The sequence below is a fragment of the Calypte anna genome, chromosome 8, assembly GCF_003957555.1.
Source record: "Calypte anna isolate BGI_N300 chromosome 8, bCalAnn1_v1.p, whole genome shotgun sequence".
NCBI lineage: Eukaryota > Metazoa > Chordata > Aves > Apodiformes > Trochilidae > Calypte > Calypte anna.
Genome location: NC_044254.1, coordinates 2,710,073 through 2,729,199, shown reverse-complemented (window position 1 = coordinate 2,729,199; position 19,127 = coordinate 2,710,073). Strand labels below are relative to the sequence as shown.

Below are 19,127 nucleotides of genomic sequence, written 5' to 3'. Positions count from 1 at the left end.
TTTCTGGTTCCATTGCTGCTTTAAAAGCAAGAAAAAAAAGAAAATAGTAAGCTGCAGGCTTATGGAAACTTCCCATTATGTTATGGAAACCAAGCTGCCAAGTTTGATGTCTTCACTAATTAAGAAAAAAAGGTTTTTTGGTTCTCCAGGTAGATGGAAGATGTTTATTTCAGCTGAAGATTGGCTGAACAAGCCTCATGGCACAAGGCAGTTTAATACACATGCCTGCATTGCTCTTAAAAAAAAGTCAGTCTGGATTATTATAAACAGTCTGCAGCATCATGCAGCTCTGTATGGAATAATCTGAAGTGCTCAGAAAGAAGTCACATTTTTTTTTTCAGATGAATGGTGTTGAAATGAGCAGGACCAGTGAGTCATGGCAGCTGCTTGCTGTTGTTGTCCTGGAACTGCTAAGAACATAGAACAGACTTGCAGTTCCTCCCAGAGCCATGAAATCCATGAAATTACTGAGTCACAGGGGAGTTTATGTTGTAAAGGAACTCTGGGGACTTCTTGTCCAACCTCCTGCTCAGAGGAGGTTGAGCTTCAGGTTTACTCTGTCAGAAAACCTTTCTCCATTTGTACCCTGCATCAGAAAGATGAGGATTGCAGTGAGGACCCACTTGGCCTCCTCTTCTCCAGGCTGAACACCCCTAAAAAAACCAAAAATCAAACCACTTTGGCTTTCCTGATAGGTATTGTAAGTGTAGTTGGCCCTGAAGATTGATATGAGTGGCTTTTTAATTTTTAATACTAATGCTGTGACTGGAAATTGAGTGACCTCTGCCTTCTAGAACACCCTTGTTGGTGACCTGAGTCCATAACAAGGGGGACATCAGTAGGGTTGAGATTTATCTTTATGCCATTGATAAGACTGACATTGTCTTGTGGGTCCTGGATTCTAAAAGAAAATTAGAAAATTAATCAACTGAAAAGTATGGCAGTGAATTAAAAGCAGAGAGGAAAGGTCAAAATCAGGATTATTATCTACCCCCTCCCCAGCTCTCTTGATTTTTATTTTTTCTTTTCTTTTCTTTCTTCAGAGGTAATTTTGGTGAGTGTTTCTGCAAGTGTATTTAGGGCTTCAGATACCAAACTTGAATTCTAGAATTATTTTTGTTTCTGAGTTTTGCAGTGTCAATATTGTGGCCCTTGATACATAAAGCACTGAATCTGCAACCTCATTCCTTCTTAAATAAGCAATGTTTAGTGTCCTAGAGCTCTGTGGTGGTGAAGTGAGTGCCCTTTGGGTTTTTAATGTACACAATTTAATATAATGCTTTCTTGCAATGTATTGCTGGACCAACTGATAACTTTGCACCTTCTTCCAGATCTTAAGTTCCTCCCTTTTGTGGAGGAGTCCCTGGTGGGTACTCTGAAACCCCCAGAGGTAAACAGCAGTGGATTAGAATCATAGAATCATAGAATTAGCCGGGTTGGAAGGGACCTCAGAGATCATCTAGTCCAACCCTTGACCCACCGGAGCAGTTGCTAGACCATGGCACTGAGTGCCACATCCAGTCTCTTTTTAAATGTCTCCAGGGATGGAGAATCTACCACCTCACCGGGCAGTCCATTCCATAGCCTAATCACCCTCTCCGTGAAGAAATTCTTTCTAATATCTAACCTAAACCTCCCCTGGCACAACTTAAGACTGTGTCCTCTTGTCTTGTTGAAGGTCGTCTGTGAAAAGAGTCCAGTTCCCACCTCGCTACAGCCTCCTTTCAGGGAGTTGTAGACAGCAATGAGGTCTCCCCTGAGCCTCCTCTTCTTCAGGCTGAACAGCCCCAGCTCTCTCAGCCTCTCCTCATAGGGCCTGTGCTCGAGTCCCTTCACCAGCCTGGTTGCCCTCCTTTGGACCTGTTCCAGGACCTCTACATCCTTCTTGAACTGAGGGGCCCAGAACTGGACACAGGACTCAAGCTGTGGCCTAACCAGCGCTGAGTACAGGGGCAGAATCCCTTCCCTGGACCTGCTGGCCACGCTGTTTTTGATACAGGCCAGGATGCCATTGGCCTTCTTGGCCACCTGGGCACACTGCTGGCTCCTGTTCAGCTTCCTGGCAATCCAGACTCCCAGGTCCCTTTCTGCCACTCTGTGCCCAGCCTGGAGCTCCCCATGGGGTTGTTGTGGCCAAAGTGCAGGACCCGGCACTTGGCCTTGTTGAACCTCATCCCGTTGGAATTGGCCCAGCTCTCTAGTCTGTCCAGGATTAGAGGCAATCACTTGGCATTTGGGACTGGTGATTGTTCCATGGACCCAGGAGAGGTTTGCAGAAAGCCCAGTGGTTTCCAAGTGCTTTGGAAGCAGTGTTTCCCAGGGCTGCATTTAGAATTTTGGAAGGCTGTTTTTTAGGTCTAGCTCCATCTCCTTCAGCGTGGGCGAGCAAACCAAGCTGTGGGCCCTGTTGGAGTGTTCAGGCTGTGTTTTAGTGAGCAGTGTGTGGGTGTAAGGCCTTTTATCACAATAAATCTTTAATGCTGAATCTCAGGGGTGGCTTGGGGGACGGGGGGGGCTTCGTGTTTTAGGAATGAGTAATCAAGCTCCAATTAGCTCCCATCTTTGTTTTCCGTGCAGGATGGGATTTGATTCCTCACTTGGATACTGAAGAATTCTATTAAAGATTGCATTCTACTAAAGAACTTGCCCAGGGTAGAGCTGCCTGCTCCTGATCCCAAAGGATTTACATCCCCAGTCCTGGTAGAGGGCAACTGGTTTGGCAGCTGTAGCCCTGCAATTGCAGCAGGACTGTATTAGCAGTGAGAGGGGAGCTAATGATTAGTTAATTAGGAGTTAATGATTAGTCTATTAGTACTGCTGCTCAAGAAAATCACCTGACTATAGGTTTGTGCCTTGTTTGGGATGCATCATAATGTGTATTGCACCAAGATAATCACAGTTTAAAACCTGGATCAGCAGAAAGTTTTGAGGCAGCCTGATGAGTGGTTTTGCTGCAGATACTGCAGACAGGATGCTATTAAATTGGGGCAATATTACAATGATTTTCCAATTTAAATAAATATGTTATTTTTGAGTGGGATGGGGGAACTACACAGGATAATCTGTGCTGGGAATTTCTCACCTTTCCAAGATGAACAGCTGATAAGTACCATGGTTGTGTGACTTGCCAGTGTTCTTGTTTAGAGTGTTTTTTCCTCATGTCTGATATAAGTAAGATGAGAACTGTGAAGAAGGTAAGCTGTAGTTATTAATGTGGATATCTTATTTTGGTTCCACTGTCTAAATTCAAAGAGCAAATCTTTGAATTGGCCAAAAAGATGCAAAAAACCTAAAGTAAGGTGGGTGAGAGTGAAGGTGGTGGTGTCACTTGACAGTAAGTGAAAAGCTCTGTGCTTAACTTTCCTTCAATTTGAGTGGTTTGGATCCTTAGCTGTAAAAAACCCCAGAAAAAAATAATAAAAGTTTTTGGTTTGGTTAGTTGGTTTTTTTATCAGAATGACATTTCCTGCTAAAATGTATTTTCAGAAGTCATCATGCCAGCTTCTAAAGCATGAATACAATCAAGTCTGGAAGTTTCTTGCTGCAAGACCTTTAAAAGACTTTGAACTTGAAAGAAATATTCAGTAGTCACACTGTCTTCACCTGTGTTCATGCTCCTCTCACTGGATGAAGAGCTGCTCTTCTTTTGAAAAGCTGATCTTTAAAGTCATTGACTCACTGAATGAACCTTCTTCTCTATAATAATTACCTTTCTCCCTTCTTTATTTCAGCAAGAACCCAGGGAATGAACTGCAGGTGTATTATGCCTCTCCAAGGAGCTATCAGGATTTTTTGGAAGCCATTCGAAGAAGGGAAGATACATTTTATGTTGTGTCATTTCGCAGGGTAAGTGAAGTGGTTGTTCAGTCCTGGCCTTTTAGCTGTGTCCATGAGGCTGTTTCTAACTCTTGAGTGTCTCCTTCTCTGATATAAAAGGTGACCTAGTCAATGTTAAAGCTAAATTTATCCTTTATACCAATATGACCAGATTGTGATCCCTCCAAAATAAGCACATCACAGGTAGGAATGGAAAGAGCTTTGCAGAAAACATTTAGTGCTAGGGCAAGACAGGACAGAATGCCATGAGCTCTGTGCTAGAAGACATGGTAGCACTCCAATAATCAGAATATTTAACTGGATATTTATTTAATAGGTGTATAAACCTTTTTTTTTTGCTTCTGGGTGTAGGAATAAGCATACCTGCTGCACAAATTATTACTGCTAGCTTAACAGTGTTTCTGTTTTCCCCCAAAACACTTGCATTTCAGTTTTATGTGCATTTTGCAGCTGTACAGAACTGCCTGGAGTGGCACAATTTTTCTGCTGTTTTGTGACTTGTGATTTGAGACAGATGAGTAATTCTCTCTGTGCTGGGTTGCAGTGTAGACTTGGCTGCAGCTTTGTCAGGCACATCATCACATCTGCAGCACACTTGGTGACAGTAAAAATTGCTTTAAAATGGAATTCCTGGTCTTTGATGGCACTTGCTGTCCTGCAAGTCTTGAGTGGTGTTGAAACCAGTACAGCTGTAGTGGGGAGAAGCTGCTTGGGATCTGGTGGTGGAAATGATCAAGGGAAACATTGGTTGAAACACCAGCCAAAGGTTGGCAGAGTTTATTCCCTCCCTCCCTTTTGCAGAGGTCTTGATGAGTGCTTTAGACCTGTCTAGAATGTAGATTTGGCCATGATCTGAATCTGGGGTCTTCTTGCTAAGCCTCCTGTTTCGCAGCTGTAATATGCCAGCAGTGTGCTCAGGTGGCCAAGAAGGCCAATGGCATCCTGGGCTGGCTCAGGAACAGCGTGGCCAGCAGGTCCAGGGAAGGGATTCTGCCCCTGTGCTCAGCCCTGGGGAGGCCACAGCTTGAGTCCTGTGTCCAGTTCTGGGCCCCTCAGCTCAGGAAGGAGATTGAGGTGCTGGAGCAGGTCCAGAGAAGAGCAAGGAGGCTGTGAAGGGATCCAGCAGGATTCCTGTGAGGAAGGGCTGAGGGAGCTGGGGGTGTTGAGGCTGGAGAAGAGGAGGCTCAGGGGAGACCTCATCACTCTCTCCAACTCCCTGAAAGGAGGTTGGAGCCAGGGCAGGGTTGGGCTCTTTTCCCAGGCAACTCTCAGCAAGACAAGAGGGCAGGGTCTCAAGTTGTGCCAGGGGAGGTTTAGGTTGGAGATGAGAAAGAATTTCTTTCTGGAGAGGGTGATCAGGCATTGGAATGGGCTGCCCAGGGAAGTAGTGGATTCTCCATGTCTGGAGATATTTCCAAAGAGCCTGGATGTGGCACTGAGTGCCATGGGCTGGGAACTGCAGCGGGAGTGGATCAAGGGTTGGACTTGATGCTCTCTGAGGTCCCTTCCAACCCAGCCAATTCTAGGATTCTATGATTCTATATAGATTATTCTGTGCTTGCTCACTCCCAACTACATTTTTTTAGGACCCTGCAGCTTTAATTTGTTTCCTCATCAGAGAGGCTTGACAAAGATCCCAAGATGATGGGAGATGAGTAGTTGCCACTACAACAGCTCATCCAGCTACAACCAGTTCTGTGTAGGAGCACACAGAGGACTATAACTAGTTTTAGCAGTTTGTGTTGTCATAATTCTACCAATCTGTAGATGCCATAGGTGATGCATCCCTGTTTGACCTAATCTGCAGTAACTTTCTTAATTTGTAAGGTACCTTTATTTAGAAAAGATTGATGCAGAGGTGCTTCTGTTAGGATGAGTGTTTTATGCTGAATAGAAATATGAGGTTAGTTTCCAGCCTTGGGATTACTGGGTTGTGTCACAAGGCTGGAATTTTGTTATTAAACACTTGGCATGTTCTGCTGTTCTTTCAGCTAGCAACACAAATAGAGCTGGAACCAGGCTCCACATATCCTGAGGATGAGTAGAAGGGAGGGGAGAATTGATTATAAAGGGTTTTTTTCTGGAAACTCAGAACCAAAAGCAGGATAGTGTTGGTCTCATTCTTCACTGGTGGCTGTTGCTCTAATCCACCTGAGTTCACACAATGGTACACAGGTCCAGTTCACACTGGAGGACCAATAACCTGGGGGTTGTCAGCTCTCTTTGTCAGCTTCCAGAGCTGATTTTGGGAACAGCAAGTGTGCCCCAGCATCCCTACTCCTTGGCTCTGCTCTGTTGCAAGGGGAGATGCAAATGCACCATTTATAAAGTGTATTTGGGACAAAGCTGTTGGTATTTCTTTTTTATGAATGAAATTTTGTCCTGAAATCAAAGGCAATTGGTTGCATTACCTCATTTATTATTACCAGGACAAACCTGATCTAGTAACAAGCTCTGCCCTGGGGCACTTGTAAGTTCCTTCCTTGGATTCTTTTGTCAGTGCAGAATAAAGGAGTCCTCTGCAGAGCCTGGAGGGTGCCATCAGCAGGGCCCCAGCCCTTTCACCTTCCCCTGAAGACTGCTGACTCATTTCTCTGGACCACAATTCCCTTTTCATTGCTGATAAGGAGCTGAGAGAGGACTGATTTCCTTCCCAGTGCTATGGGAGAGTTCACTTCTTTGTTGCTTGTTCTCTTGTCCACTAGAAGACAAGGAGAGGATGGGTTTTGTTCTCCTTTCTGGTCTTCTGCCCAAATACTTAATAAGCTGGTAACATCCATATACAAATGAAGAGGAATAATCCAGTTGTGAGTGCCAAGGGAGTGAATGGTTCTTGTGTTGGTCCTGTTGTGGGAAGCAGGACTATGGATCTAGAGATTCCTTCCATCTGATGTCTCTGGGATTCTCTTCCCACATGCTTGCTGCTCTGTTTCTTGTGTCACATAACCCAGCATCTCTCCTGGGTCTGTGGGCTGAAATGGGTTTTTGTGTGTTTTCTGCATGTTTTCATGCACACCTCAGAAGCTGTGCCTTGTGTTCCTTGGATTTTCTAGAAAATGAAGTTTGCTAGGGCTGCCCATGCCTCTCCTGTAGCAGGGCTCAACCAGGGCTTCTGAAGATGCAAGAGCAAAGCTCTCATTTGCTGTGTCATATTCTGGTGATGCTTGGTACCTATAAGAGTGAATTTCTCATTATCTCATCAGCTTTGTTTCCTTTCCTTGATGTAGAAAGCTTGCATGTTGGCATCTTTACAGTTAAGTTTGATTTTTCTCTTTTTTTTTTTTGAGGAGGAGAAAGGGAAATAGTGTTTGGATTGACTGAGTCCATACAAGAAGCTGGGCTTTCACTCTGGGAGTCTAAATAAATTAATTTTCTGCAACTGCCAGGGGAATCTATAGTGCTGTATTTAAACAAGAAGAAATATGTAAATTACAGTGAGTAAAGAGTGCCTGAACTACAGCAGTCTTGTCTCCCATCTCTGCCAGGCCTCAGCAGCCAACATCCCTTGTCAGCAGGGCTCATTACCATTTACTTCTGGAGATGTTAATTTGTTAATTTTATATTTTCATCCTTCTTTTAGGAAGATCATTCTTTTCAGTGCTCATCTAGCATTACAGAAACCTGACAGTGTAACAAAATCTGCTTTCTCAGTACTATATAATTCACACTTGGACTCTCTGCTGGCCCCAAGTGCTCCAGCCCTCAGAAGCTGTGTCTGTGCAGTCTGCCTCTAAGTTGGGCTGTTCTGGGATCATGCTGAGAGCTGAGGAGTCTGTGCAGTGAGTACTCTGTGTTTCTTTGCAAAGGGGAGCTCTGAAAAGCTTCTTGAAAAGTTTGAGCTCTGCTGAAGCACTTTGGAGTCTCCAGTTGGCACTGAACCTTCCTTCCATTTTTGCCTGGTCTGAGGGATGGAACTGAGCATCTGTTGCTCTGCCAACTCCTTTGGTTTCTCCTTTTGAACATCTCTGATACCAAAACGGCTCCATCTCTTCTAAAACCCTGTGGGGCAGGGCTGCAAAAGTCAAGATAGTTGCTGTAAGGTGCTCTGTCAGTGCTGTTGGAGGGCTCCTGGGAGCCTCTCAGCCAAACATTTCCCTGTCAGACCTCACATCTGGGCTGATCCCAACGGGATGAGGTTCAACACGGCCAAGTGCCGGGTCCCGCACTTTGGCCACAACAACCCCATGGGGAGCTCCAGGCTGGGCACAGAGTGGCAGAAAGGGACCTGGGAGTCTGGATTGCCAGGAAGCTGAAGAGGAGCCAGCAGTGTGCCCAGGTGGCCAAGAAGGCCAATGGCATCCTGGGTTGGCTCAGGAACAGTGTGGCCAGCAGGTCTAGGGAAGGGATTCTGCCCCTGTGCTCAGCCCTGGGGAGGCCACAGCTTGAGTCCTGTGTCCAGTTCTGGGCCCCTCAGCTCAGGAAGGAGATTGAGGTGCTGGAGCAGGTCCAGAGAAGAGCAAGGAGGCTGTGAAGGGATCCAGCAGAATTCCTGTGAGGAAGGGCTGAGGGAGCTGGGGGTGTTGAGGCTGGAGAAGAGGAGGCTCAGGGGAGACCTCATCACTCTCTGCAACTCCCTGAAAGGAGGTTGGAGCCAGGGGGGGGTTGGGCTCTTTTCCCAGGCAACTCTCAGCAAGACAAGAGGGCAGGGTCTCAAGTTGTGCCAGGGGAGGTTTAGGTTGGAGATGAGAAAGAATTTCTTTCTGGAGAGGGTGATCAGGCATTGGAATGGGCTGCCCAGGGAAGTAGTGGATTCTCCGTGTCTGGAGATCTTTCCAAAGAGCCTGGATGTGGCACTGAGTGCCATGGGCTGGGAACTGCAGCGGGAGTGGATCAAGGGTTGGACTTGATGATCTCTGAGGTCCCTTCCAACCCAGCCAATTCTGTGATTCTATGATTCTATTCAGACCTTGAGGTTGTATGTAGAATTACTTGAGGAGCTAGCTTGATTGGAAAGGTAATTAAGTATATCACTGGAGAAAACCAATCCATTCCAATGCAGGCTGAGCTGTAAATGGAACTCCTGACCATTCCAGTCTGTTTGCTTAACATCAGAGTCCCAGCAACTTGTCCCAGTTCACCTTTTGGCATCTTTGCAGGTTTATTAAAGACTGTGACATTTTTTAGAATTTAAACTTTAGAATTTAAACACTTTAGAATTTAAACACTTTAGAATTTAAACACTTTAGAATTTAAACACTTTAGAATTTAAACACTTTAGAATTTAAACACTTTAGAATTTCAACTTAATTTTACATTTAAGAATGTAACTACAGCTCTGATTTGCTTGGGAAACTTGCAAGGCTACTACATTTCCTCCCAATACTTTATTTGTTTCAAAGGCAAATGTCTCCTGATGGCCAAGTTTGCCAGTTATGTTTAATGTAGCACAAATAAAATAACTTTCAGTAATAAAATAAATACTAGAAGGTGAGTCTGGTTGTTATTTGTTAGAGTGAGAGTGGTGCTGGCCCTGTGGGAATCAGTGTCAAAGCCTTTACCAACTTTAACAGGACCAGAATTTCCCTTTGTAAATTTTTGCTTCGGTGCCATGGGCTTAAACCCCAGAGCTTCAGGAAAAGTTATTATTACTGATGGGAATTTCTGATCCTACAAACCTACATCTGCAATGTGCATTGAAGGATTTTTCAGGTTCTGCAACCAAATTTTCACTGAAGAGATGAAGCCAAATTTCAATCAGAACTTTTGTTCTTTGTGTGACCACTGTGGTAGGAACAAAAATATCCAGGTTGTGTTTGCCTTTTGTTGGTAATGAGCCTGTGTTGTGTTAATTGTATTTGGGATGATATATTACTTTCAGGCAGCAAAAACATAGTCATGTCTGGTTTTGCTTGTGTAGGAGTAGTTTTCTGTGCTGCACACACAGTTCTGGCAATAATCTGAATTTATTCAGAGAACCTGGGTGAGACAGGTTCCAATTCTCTGCACTCTTAATACCATTCTGCAAGCAAAACTGCTTTATAACTTAGTTTCAGATGATGTTTCATAGCCAGAAATTCAGTTCTAACATACAGGTTTTTCCTTTAGATATGTATTTCCTGTGGTGTTGTGGTGGTTTTTACTGAACACAAAGTTTTCTGCTCTTGACTTTGTGGATTTCCATGGACTGGGGTGTAGGATTGGGTCTTTTAAATAAAATACATTGATTAAACTCCCCTGGTCCTGCTGCTCTAAGGACTCTTTTCTGTGTTGGAGTCCTGGGGGTTTGCAACTGCTGCAAGTTAACATGGAGATTTTTGGAAAGATTTTGTAAGCTCCTCTTTCTCAGGGGAAGTCTGACCTTAACTTATTCAGAGGGAAAAAATGACTTTATCCCAGGATCTTGGGATTTTAAGATCTTGTCCTATATTGTATACAGATGCTGAGAGTAATTGGTGTTGAAAGAACTGAGGCTCAGGGCATGGTATCCATGATAAAACTGCTTGTCCTTTTCAAAGCAGAGGTCACCCTTTAGCCTGCCTTCTCTCTGAGGCCAACTTCTGCCTTCCTGGGAAAATCTGAGAAAGAAAACAGTGTGTTTGTGCTTTGGCATGCCCTGAATCTCAGCAAGCCAGCCCCCTGACAAGTTATGGCTGCATTTGATTTCCAGATTTTGAGAAATCCATTATGAAAACCTCTTGTTTCCATCTAAGTGTTGTGAAAATGAAGGCTGATTTACTGCATTCTTGGTTACACATTCCCTTTCATCTGGCAAAACTGGGAATTCTCTCCAGGTCAGAGACATCTTTCTCCTTCCAAATCCCTGGTGTCCCTATGAAAAGAGTGAAGCACACTTTCTTTTTGGTCTTTCTTGGACTTTCATCCTTCCTAGCATGGAATATTCCTGGTAGATAGGTAGGGAGAGCTGACTGGCAAAGGGATTGGGAGTTGGTGGGGAGAAGAATTCTCTGTAATCTTCTAGATACTCAGCTGAGAAAGATGTTGGTGGCATCTTAGCTTAGTCTGAAACCCCTCAGAGAGAAATTTAATATCTAAAATTAAATCTAAAAGTGTGTGTTGGTCTGTAGAGCACAAATGGCCTTATCAGAAACTCCAAGTTCAAGTAACAAGGCTCAAAAGAAGGTTTTTTTGCAAGATTTTGTAAGCTCCTCTTCCTCAGGGGAAGTCTGACCTTAACTTCTCATTTTATGGAATTAAATAATAACTTATTCTGATTTTTTTTATTAGAAGCAGCAGGATGATGTGAGTTTAAAGACACTATAGCTGGTTTCTTTGTTGGAGTCCTGTGGGTTTAACATGCAGATTTTTTTGAAATAAGGTTTTTATAGGTTTGAAGCTCAAGCCCAGCAGTTCTTTAAAAGCATTTCTATCAGCACCTTATAATACTTTCCAGCAAAACTTCTCATTGCTTCCTTATTTCTTGCTGCTGTTATTACTCTGCAACACCTTGAAGTTTGGTTCCTTTGGGATATGCTCCTTTTGAGAGTGATGCAGCAAAGGGCTTCACGTGTGCTGGAGAGAGCAAAGGGAGGGAAGAAGGAAGAAAAAGGAGCCAGGCAATGGGACACCTTGGATGTGGAGTGAGTAGAAACCAAGAAGAAGGAGCAGTCAGCAAGTAAAAGCTGATTTTGTAACCTCTTTTGTGCAGCAGCTGTTTGGCTCAGCCACACACACAAAAAAAAAGATGTGAGGGACCTGAAGAAGAACCCAAAGTGTTTCTGAAAAGGGAGGTAATGCCTGGCTCATCAAGAGGTTTTTTTTTTTCCCTTTGAAAGTGTCTCTTCCTAGCTCTCCAAGATGTTTTGGAAGCAAATTAAATTAATTAAAGTAGTCCCTCTGATTTTTATTTCCTTGGGTCCCTATTTGCTTTGCTGTCCTCCAAGTAAAATTAAGAATAAATGTGGTGTTGAGGACAAAGTGAGACAGAAAAGTCACTCCGAGGTATCTGGCATGGAGGGAAAGATAATCTTGAAGGATTTTTTGTACAGTCTTTATTCATTTGTCTTCTGTGTGGAGACTGAAACTTCATGAATCATATTAATGCCATCAGTGAACTACTTTCAGCCTTATGTGTCCCAGATCTAACTAATGCTTAGATATTTTTAAACCAGTATTTGGAAGGACAACACACACTGTAGATAATTACAGCAAAAATGAAACATGCTGGAAAAAAAAAAAAATCTTTAAAACCCAAACTGGTTGCAGACAGACATGATCAGTCATAGTTTATATTTATTTAAAATGTGCTGCATGCCTGACAGAGCTGTGGGCAAGAAATAGAGGAAGATTGTTGGGTTTTGGAAAGCCTCTGGAGAAGACCCAGTGCTTATGAAGTTGGTGTGGACTTAAGCTTGAGAAGTATAATTGGGAAGTGTGGGAGGAAGATGTGATTATAAAGTAGGAATTGTCTCAGTCAAGGAAGTGAGAGCAGTCTCACACTTATTGACACAGAAAAAGTGGGCAGGAACACAAGTTTATCCCCAAAAAGTAATGTGCATTCAGAGCAGTCAGTGGAAATGCAGCTCTGAACTCCTCTGAAATGAACTCTGAAGTTTCTTCTGATTATTTCTTCAGGAAATAATCCAGGTTTAATAATGTATTAATGATCCTTTAATAGTTCAAGATACTAATGAGTTTTCTTGTAGTGCTAGCATGGTATTCATTGAAGAAAATTAGGGTCAAATGATTCTGACCAGTTCCCAGAAGGGAATGATAGGCTGCTGGTTATGAGCTGTATTTAATTAGCAGCATTTAATTATGGAATTGATGCTGACTGTGCCCTGACTATATAAAGACATAAATGATACCTTCAGCTCTGGAACTGGAGTAGATAGGAAGGTTTTGGGTTGGGTTTGATAGGAATGAACTTCTGCATGAAAAAAATGACCTTCATGATAGGTCATTTGCCTGAAATGATATGCAGGGAGCTGTTTGAAATACTTGGGCTTGTTTGAGAAAACTAAGAAGTTAAACTTGACATTTTCACAGCTTTCAGACTACTGATTTTTTTCTCTTCAGGTTGGGTTTAGATCTGACACCCCTAGACAGGGTCTTTAGAGAAGTAAAATGTGTACAACTGAGCTGGTTTTCATTTCTGTCCACAACAGAAATCGTGCCTTTTAATGAATGTTCTTACAGTACTAAGTTCAAGAGCATTATTTAAAATCTTAGGCATGCTTTTAGAGTTAATTCTGGTCAGATGAATTTATTTGCTTCCAGTTTGAATTCATCTTTTTGCCAGCTTTTTAGCTGGATAGCACACAAAGCTTATTTATATGAGTAAGAGCCCAGGTGCTATTGCAAGTGTGTACAGATCAGCATCACCTCCCACTGGACCAAACAGAACATCTGTGGCTTCCAGGTTTTATTTTTAAATCACTGACACTCCTAGGAACAAGGAAGTGTGATAGAATTAACTGTGCATTCTTATCTTTAAACTGGCTTTGAAATTTGTAACTGGCTTGGAGAGTGAAACACAACATTTGTGTTTCTGCTTCTAGGATTTATGGCTGCTTGGGGCCCGTCTGCCAGGACAGCCAATGGAAAGACAGAGTATTAGCTGCAAGAATTCACTTGTAAGAAATGTTAGGAGACTCTTTAGCACCTAAATCTCCTCTCTGTGAATCCTAGAAATATAGGGTAAGATAGAGCATGGGGTCTTTTCCCCAGCATGCAGTCTTTTCTCCCAGCATGGGAGTCTGGATTGCCAGGAAGCTGAACATGAGCCAGCAGTGTGCCCAGGTGGCCAAGAAGGCCAATGGCATCCTGGGCTGGCTCAGGAACAGCGTGGCCAGCAGGTCCAGAGAAGGGATTCTGCCCCTGTGCTCAGCTCTGGGGAGGCCACAGCTTGAGTCCTGTGTCCAGTTCTGGGCCCCTCAGCTCAGGAAGGAGATTGAGGTGCTGGAGCAGGTCCAAAGGAGGCAACTGGGCTGGGGAAGGGACTGGAGCACAGATCCTATGAGGAGAGGCTGAGGGAGCTGGGGGTGTTGAGGCTGGAGAAAAGGAGGCTCAGGGGAGACCTCATCACTCTCTCCAACTCCCTGAAAGGAGGTTGGAGCCAGGGGGGGGTTGGGCTCTTTTCCCAGGCAACTCTCAGCAAGACAAGAGGGCAGGGTCTCAAGTTGTGCCAGGGGAGGTTTAGGTTGGAGATGAGAAAGAATTTCTTTCTGGAGAGGGTGATCAGGCATTGGAATGGGCTGCCCAGGGAAGGAGTGGATTCTCCGTGTCTGGAGATCTTTCCAAAGAGCCTGGATGTGGCACTGAGTGCCATGGGCTGGGAACTGCAGCGGGAGTGGATCAAGGGTTGGACTTGATGATCTCTGAGGTCCCTTCCAACCCAGCCAGTTCTAGGATTCTGTGATTCTTTTTTTCTTCACTGTGTTCTGTCCCAGTACTGGGCTGGGTTTCTTGCTCTATGGGCTAAACCCTTCTCCCTGCATCCATAGCAGCTTCTCTCCACTTAGTTTTTTTTAAATATTTTTTTTTTCCTGATAGTAAAAGCAGAGAGAATGGGATGGTTTTGCTTCCTGCCTGGTATGGCTTGCTCCTTCACCATGTAGTTGGGTAAACTCCAGTTTTGCCATCAGAGTTGGTGGAAACTCTCTGGCTTTGGGTCAGTGATTCAGAATTTGGTGTCTCTTGGGCTTAGCTGAGAGATCTTTCATGTTAAAACCATTGCTCAGGAAATCCTCTCTGTGCTTTGATTGCAGATGTTAAAAATATGTGAATAACTCTGGCACTAGAAATTAATTCTCATCAAGAGAAGGTAAAGCATCTGATCAGTTCAAACAGCAAACCAGGAGAGCCCAAGGTAGAAATGGTCTCTCTGTTGAATCCCATGGACCACTGCCCCTGAAGTTTGATTAACAAGCTCCACTAAGCATTGTTTTGCATAAGTGATTATTATTATTATTATTGTTATTATTATTATTATTATTATTCCTTGATTTTATGACTATTGAAACGAAGCCCTGAAGTGCCAGCTATCTCAGAGAGATGATCTGCAATTAAAAAAAAACCCAAACAAAACAGTCTAAGCTGTGCTCAGGCTGAGATCTTGCTCTGTGCAGGGAAGGTAAATAGTTGATTTTCCCTTGGTATAAGTCCAGCCACTCTCTTGTGTGTTAAACAACACTGAGTTTTTCTGGAAGTGGACATTCCCAGGCTGTTCCACGTTGATGTTTTCTTCCCTGAAGACTTGGCCAGTTTGGAGGTTCCTAGGTTGAGTCACTGGTTAGCATCTGGGAAGCCCTTGTTTCATCTCCTTTCCAGGAAACCAGTGTAGAGCTCTCCTCCTTTCTAGGAACTGTCCTAAGCACTTGGATCTGGAGTTTTCCATCAGGATCAGGAGCTCAGGAGGTAATCACTGGGCAGGTGGCTGCTGGAAAACAAGGCTGGAACTGCTGTCTCAGGTAATCTGGGGCCAGCATCTCCAGAAGGGTCTCTCTGTAACATCAGGGAAATAAACTCAGGGTTTTTCTTTGCTTTTCTTTGCCATCTGTTTGGTATTTCCTACCAGCTGGAAGCTGTAACTCTCCCTCAGGCAACCAAGGTGCTGTATACAATCTAGGCAAGAGGTTTCCTAACTTCTCCAGCTCAGTTTCCAAAGTGCCAACGTAGAGAAGCATGCACAAAAAAGAAAGAGGACATAAAGATGCTGTCATTTGGAGGGAAAGTACAGATGCAGCAGTTTTCTTGGTGTAAAAATGTTGGCAAAAGCACTTGGTTGTGGCTCTAGGAGATTAAGTGTAAAGAAGTGCATTTACACAAGCAGAAAGGAACTTTTTAGGCTCAGGCTAAATGCAGAGTTGATACTACAGGTGCTAAAAAAGGAGTGTAAAGCCAGCTAGGTAAACTGGTGCATTGTTGTGACAATATTTCCATGTCAGTGTAGAGCTGTTCAGGCTGGGATTTTACACACAGCATGGGGCCTTGTTTAAAGGACATACCAAATGTATGTAAAAAGTGGGTATTATCTTGTATTTGTCATTAAACTGGAAAATACAGCTGCAGAACCTGTCAGGGAGAACAGTCTGATGCCCTCTGTGTTCCCAAATAATCAGCTTTTAATTCCCTGCAGCACTCCTGTCCCTCCCCTGCTCTCCTGGTAGCTATAACCATCACTGTCCTTTCTTATCCTCTGTCCTTTCTTATCACAGAGGTCAAACCTTTCAGCCCTTCTTCTCAAGAGTTGATTTCATTTACCTGTTTGCTTATAGAAGTTACCTAGAATAAGTTAATTCTCATAAGAAATAGGTGTCTAAGAACAGGACTGGGCTGGATTAAAGGAAAGAAAATAAACCCAGAAGGAGCAGCTTTTGTCTCATTCTGTTACAAATCACCTTGATCTCCTTGCAGTGCTTTTTCTCTTTGAAAACATCCTGACAGAGCCTTGCTGCAGCTCCTTTAGCTTCCATTAAAACCAAAATATGGAACCAGACCCATCCAAAGATGTGTTGCTGTGTTCCTTGCCTGCATTTGCCTCCCAGCAGCAGCCCAGGACATTGCTGTAGGGCTGGCTGTGCTTTTGGGTATCCTTACACACAGATTTCTGCATGATCAGAGGCAGAAAGGAAAATGATCTGCAGGCTAGGGAGGTCACATTGCTTTTGCCCAGGTCAGGGAGGTTGTTTTGCAGAGCCTGAAGAGGTTCAGAGGGCAAGAGGGGTGATGGAGATGAAAGGGGAGTGTATCCATCAAGCTGAGATAGCTTCAGGCTCTTGCTCTTCTGTACACCCTCAGATTGAGGGCCTCAGGAGGGATTGTCACAGATCAGCTGGGCTACTAAAGATAATAGAAGCTATACATTAAAATTGGCTAATGAGAAGCTGAGTGGCCCTTCAGACTTGGTGCCTTCAGGGTGTTAAATCTCTCTCTGATATTTTGCAGAAGCTGTCGCCAGTCCAAGATGTTAAATCTTGGTGTGTGGAATTAAACCCACTCCAACAGCAAGAAAAAGAGGAGGGAGTTCATGTGGGAGATGGCTTGGGTGATTAAACAGTACCCATGCAATTGATGCTGTCCACATAGTGAGATCAGAAGGTGACAAAACTTGGAGTGCTTGGGCCACACTCCCCAGTTTTGGCTTTGCAGTGTTCCTCTAATTATTTCTGCTTTTCTTCCTTAGCATCTTTGCATATAATTTTTTTTTTCTCTCCCTTAAATCATTCCCCAGACTGCAGCTGCTGCTTTATGGACTCCCAGGCACCACAGATTCTCAAGCACCACATAAGGCTTCTTCTCCCCTTAGTAAAGGCAGAAAAGTCCCTCTTATTTTCCCACCTATCCAAAACACCTACCATTGCATGGACTGAATTTCCTTCTGGAGGTGCCTCTCTCCTTTGGTAGGTTCTTAGGGGAGCTTAGGCAGCTCTGTCAGACAGCTAAAGCTGTAAAATATTCATCTCACCCTAAGTGGGGAGATGAAAGATTTCTATTTGCTCAAGCCATTATGTTTTAAATGTGGTTGAGAGTTGGCAAGTACTGATAGAATAAAGCACATTGCTCTCTAGGAAGAGAGGCAGGCCCAGTTTAAAAGCCATAGCGTGGGGGGGTCTTTTGAGTAGGATGGAAGCAAGCATATTTCTATATTTTTATCTTCCTGAGCTGACATTTCACTCTCTTTAATCTAATCTGGTGCCTGGCATCATTCTAATACAATTCCTATTGTAAGACTTGCCTGGTTGCAAGATGGACAAGAAGGGTGATGTTCCTGCACCAGTTTATACCACTGTTTACCAGTCAGGCTTCAAACCAGGATCTAAATAAGCTGTTGGTGTCACAAGAGAGGGCTTTTTCTAAGGAAATTGCTATTTTGATTGTGAGAAGTGCAGAATGCTTTGCCTCTGTCACAGTGCTGGAATTTTTGATGGTTTGTATGGGCACTGTAGTAAAAATAATGCTGTGTTCATAGAATCCTAGAACTGGCTGGGTTGGAAGGGACCTCAGAGATCATCAAGTCCAACCCTTGATCCACTCCTGCTGCAGTTCCCAGCCCATGGCACTCAGTGCCACATCCAGGCTCTTTGGAAAGATCTCCAGACATGGAGAATCCACTACTTCCCTGGGCAGCCCATTCCAATGCCTGATCACCCTCTCCAGAAAGAAATTCTTTCTCATCTCCAACCTAAACCTCCCCTGGCACAACTTGAGACCCTGCCCTCTTGTCTTGCTGAGAGTTGCCTGGGAAAAGAGCCCAACCCCCCCTGGCTCCAACCTCCTTTCAGGGAGTTGTAGAGAGTGATGAGGTCTCCCCTGAGCCTCCTCTTCTCCAGCCTCAACACCCCCAGCTCCCTCAGCCCTTCCTCACAGGAATTCTGCTGGATCCCTTCACAGCCTCCTTGCTCTTCTCTGGACCTGCTCCAGCACCTCAATCTCCTTCCTGAGCTGAGGGGCCCAGAACTGGACACAGGACTCGAGGTGTGGCCTCCCCAGGGCTGAGCACAGGGGCAAAACTTCTCACACTTAAAACTGGATGTTTATTCCCTTCCTTAGCTACATGAGCAGCTTCCAGGATTTTTTTTAGGGTAGACACCAGTGAGGCAATTGAAGCGTTTACTGACACCAGGGAGTTCTTCTCAATTTTTCCTTGGTTGGCCATGTTCTTATCAGCTCCATCCTTGAGCCATTTGATTGTACTGGCAGGGGGTTTGGAGGAGACTTCAGGGGGTTTGGAGGAGTCAGCTGCCAGAGTTTGGCAGGAAAGGTGTCAGGGCTGAAAGAGGGCAAAGGAACCCTCCTGTTCCCTCTGACCATGGGGTTCAGATTGCTCAGCTGGGCATAGGGATATGCCCAACCAGTCTGAAGTGCACTTCTCTAAGGTAGGTTGGGGAATTAAGAAAGAGTCCTCAGTGTCAGGCATCCAAGATTCTTTTTTCCACAAAGTATGGATTAATCCTGTAACTTTTTCATGCCTTTAGGACCATTTTCTATGAGGTTATTTTCTTGGTTTGGCTGGGGATTTCTTTTTGTGGGGGAACAAAATGTTACATGCTCATAGATAATTTTTTAAAAATGAAACAGTTCTGTTTCTAGAACTGATTAATGTCTTCCTCAGCAGCACTAGAAACTCAAATGGAACAGGTGCTTGGCAACAAAACTGGCTTCAGAACTGAGATTTAGAAGTGAAATGTAGCTAAAATAAGTTAGAAGGAAGCTCATCAGGCTGGGGCAAATACAAGTTAAACCAGCAGGCAAAAAAGTGAAAGGAAACTTCATGCACTCTTGTTTTAACTGAAGTTATTAGTAACAGAGGTGACAATTTTTTAAGCATTATTATATTGAATATCTTTAATTAGAGGAAACTATGAATAGTTGGTGCATCCATAGCCAGA

General features: G+C 44.0%; 1 protein-coding gene across 4 annotated transcripts in view; it reads left to right on the top strand.

Moving 5' to 3' along the window:
- The window catches only part of ATF6 (activating transcription factor 6), an 80,466-nt gene that overhangs the window by 28,763 nt on the left and 32,576 nt on the right, over positions 1 to 19,127 (top strand). For all 4 annotated transcript variants that reach the window (XM_030455439.1, XM_030455440.1, XM_030455438.1 and 1 more), the window contains one exon: positions 3,732 to 3,846. In XM_030455439.1, coding sequence (XP_030311299.1) covers positions 3,732 to 3,846 — 115 coding nt within the window. The remainder of the gene's footprint in view (positions 1 to 3,731; positions 3,847 to 19,127) is intronic.